Raw genomic sequence first — 3,368 nt, forward strand, 5'->3', positions numbered from 1 at the left:
TTTTCTCCTAAAATCATGAGCAACTGGATCTTGTCTTTACAGACCTGTCTACATACTCTCGCTTGAGATACAGTACTTCTGCAGGTCCATACACAGATTCTCTGACTTGGGAAGGTTGGCATTCCACACAGGATTAGGAAGAGCCTTACCCTGAAAAAGACAGGCGGAATACAAATCAGACTGAACCCTGTTGATTAGGACAGAAAAATCAGAGGGGACAAAGGAAGCAAAACTACTTTCCAGGAGAGACAGGAAAAAAAAACAACCCCACTCTAGCACTATACGTAATCCAACCATGTATGTGTCCCCTGCCTCTACAAGAAGAGGGTTACACACAGTTCTCTCTTCTTGAATTCCAGGCTGCTCAAAGAAGTTAACTCTTGAGGAAAAAGCAGAAAGGGCTGAAGACTGGGAACCCACCTCATTGCTCCCAAGCAAACTTTCCAGGGCGCCTTTCCATAGATGACATGCAGCCTGCAACATTACAATGATTGCAAATCAACAATACTTGCAAAAAGCCATCTGAGAAACATAACATTTTATTAATAGATGAAATAAATACTCCAGTACATGCAAGGTAAAAACTTGACATGGGGGGGGGGAATCATTCTATAGTGTAAATTAAAAAATAAAACACACACTCACAGTAGCTTTTCCCCCCATTTGCAAATCACATGGCAAAGTCATACTCTTTCCACACCAAGTATACGCCTAACCCACCACGACTGCTTAAAAAAATAACAACATACAAAAAAGGTAGCTACATCCATGTCTAAGGAGTGAAAACTGAGGTAACCTTTCTCTTAATTAGGTGGGGGGGAAAGACCAAAAAAGAAATGAACCCATGACCTCCTTCCTGCCCAATTAATAATAAAACTTAGTAGAGGAATTGCAGAAGAGGAGCCGGGGTAGGGGGTAGGGGTGATACCGCAACCAGCAGATGACACATCTTCCATCTTCTGCTGTGGGCTGCTGGGCACAGGGGGCCCTCCGAGTGCGAGTGCGTGTGTAAATGGTCTGCATGGCCCTGCCTTCTGGAAGATTCCTCTCGAGCATTTAACATGGGGTGGGGGAGTTCACTTTTGATTTCTTTGGTATAAATGGAGAGGGGCAGAGAATAAGTATCTTCCTTTAGCCTGGGGGGGTGGAAGAATGGGATGAGGGTGGGAGGGTGCTAATTCACAGAATTGGAATTCACTGGCGGTAAAGTCCTGGGCGAAGACCTCTCCCTTAAAGCCTGAGATAGCAGGGTGCAGCCTTCAGACACGGCGCAGGCCGAGTTCCTCAGCCTCTCCCTGTGGTCCGACATCTTGGCGCCCCCGTCGGGGTGCTGCGCCAGATCCCTGAGGCACTGGGTCAGGAGCACACAAGCCGACACCACACTCATGGCGCCGCCGAGGATGGCGGTCTGCACCGCCTTGCCCTCGGCGCTCACGACCGCCGCGCGACCCAGGAACTGCGGCTCGGTGGCGAACCCCACCAGTGCGCCAACCGCCTGCACCAACGGCCCGCTGAAGAGCGCGCAGCGGCTCCGCGCCAGCTCGCTGGGCGCCGCCTTCACCTCGCGCACGCAGGCCAGCAGCGCGGACGCGCTCGTGCTCATGCACTTGACGCCCAGCTTGAACTGCTCCCGCGAAAAGCGGTCCCGGGACTTGTCGCTGGCCAGGGCGCACGCGTCCGTCAGGAACTTGAGGTTGCGGGACAGGCCCTGCGACACCTCCAGCAGCAGCTGCGGGGTCAGGTCGGCCAGCGGGGTGGCGCGCAGCACTGCGCAGCCCTGCTCCACCTCGTGGCGGCAGCGTGTCACGCGGTAGCGGTCCACCAGGCCCGGCTGCGCGGGCTGCGCGCCCGGCGTGGCCACAGCCGCCAGATAGGCCGCGTGGGCGGAGCACTCGGTCAAGGACACCACCAGGTCGCCCAGCTCCACCAGGCTGTCCCCCGCTTCCCCGAAGCGGCCCATGTTGAGCTGGCTCTGCACGTCGTGGGTGAGTATGGAGAGCCCCTTGGTGCGCGCGATGATGGTGTCCCGGCACTGCTCGAAGGACTCGGCGCCGGCACAAGCGGAGGCGGGGCCCTCGAAGAGCACGGGCCGCGCCTCGCTCGACAGCAGCAGCAGGTCGGCCACCAGCTGCATCTTGCCCTTGCAGTGGTCGCAGACAGACACCAGCCTCTTCCGGGGCTGGGAGCAAGCCCCGCCGACGGCGCTCGCTGGAGCCGGAGAAGCCGCCTCGCCAGTGGGCTTCCCAGCGCTGCCGCTAGCCATCGCGCCCGGGGGGCACTGGCATGCCGCTGGGGAGCCCGCTACCGCCGCCGCTGCCGATGCCGCCGCCCCCGCGGCCGTCGCGACTCAGCTGGCCAAGGCCGCGGTGCCTTCCCCGCACCATCATGCCATCCACCGCCGCGGGCAGAGGGCACTGGGCTGCGGCGGCCGGAGCCCGGGCGGCGCGGAGCGGGCCCGAGGGCCAGAGAACGCAGGAGGCTCTTCGGGGCGCGGGGAGGGGGCGCAGCGTTCGGCCTCTCGGAGGGCTTGCAGGAACCATGAACCGGAGCAGAGCAAACTCACAGACCGCGCTCCTCGTCGCCGGACTGCCAGGAAAGTCCCTTCTGCTGGGCTGCCGCCGCCGCCGCCGCCGCCTTCCTGGGCATGGCCCGGTCCGACCGCCCGAGCGGGGGGGAAGTGGGGGGAGTGGGGCGGGAGAGGGAAGCTGGGAGTTGTCCTTCCTTCCTTCCTTTGAAATCAAAATCCTTTCCTCGGGGAGGAGCGCGGGCGGCGTCTCAGGCGGGCTCTGCTGTCAGCCACCTCGGGCTCGGCGGCGCACGTGGGCTTCAGGCGCCTAGACACCGCCAGGCGGCACTTCCCCGCGACGACAGCCGGGGCTGGCCCTCTGGGACGCGCGGCCACCCCGTGGGCATCTCCTGCCTCCCGCTCTCGGGAAGCGGCGGCGGCGGCAGGGCCGAGGGTGTGGCCGATGCTGGCGCGGCCGAGTCAGAGTCGGGCGGGAGCCTGCACTGATTGCGCTCAGCGGCCGCCCCGCTCGCGCTCTCGCCCGCCCGCCGCGCCCGGGCGTGCCGGGAGCTGCGGCGGCCCCTTCCCGCCTCGCCGGTTCACAGAGCGCGGCCCGGCGCCGAGGCGGCACGCCCTCCCGGACCGCGCGCCCCGCGGCCCGCCGCCGGCTGTCGGCGCGAGTCCATCCCCGTCGCCTCCTCCTCGCCTTGGACCCGCAGCGGCTGAGCTCTCCCGAGACCCCGGGCCCTGCGCATCGGACGTCGCCGCGCGCGTCTCCCCGGCGGCCCGGCCAACTCAGAAGGTCCCCGCGGCGCTGCGGCAACTCGCCCGGGCCCCGGCTCCTGCCATTTTTGTCAACCTC

At 63.0% G+C, this 3,368-nt stretch overlaps 1 protein-coding gene across 1 annotated transcript; it reads right to left on the reverse strand.

Annotated features, from left to right (window-relative positions):
• Window positions 1-521: 521 nt before the first annotated feature.
• On the reverse strand, window positions 522-3,071 carry TLNRD1 (talin rod domain containing 1). The gene has a single exon (XM_059059155.2). It carries the CDS (start codon window positions 2,261-2,263, stop codon window positions 1,175-1,177), a length of 1,089 nt encoding a protein of 362 aa, XP_058915138.1. The 5' UTR covers window positions 2,264-3,071; the 3' UTR covers window positions 522-1,174.
• Window positions 3,072-3,368: the final 297 nt, after the last annotated feature.

This window comes from Kogia breviceps, chromosome 3, assembly GCF_026419965.1.
Source record: "Kogia breviceps isolate mKogBre1 chromosome 3, mKogBre1 haplotype 1, whole genome shotgun sequence".
NCBI lineage: Eukaryota > Metazoa > Chordata > Mammalia > Artiodactyla > Physeteridae > Kogia > Kogia breviceps.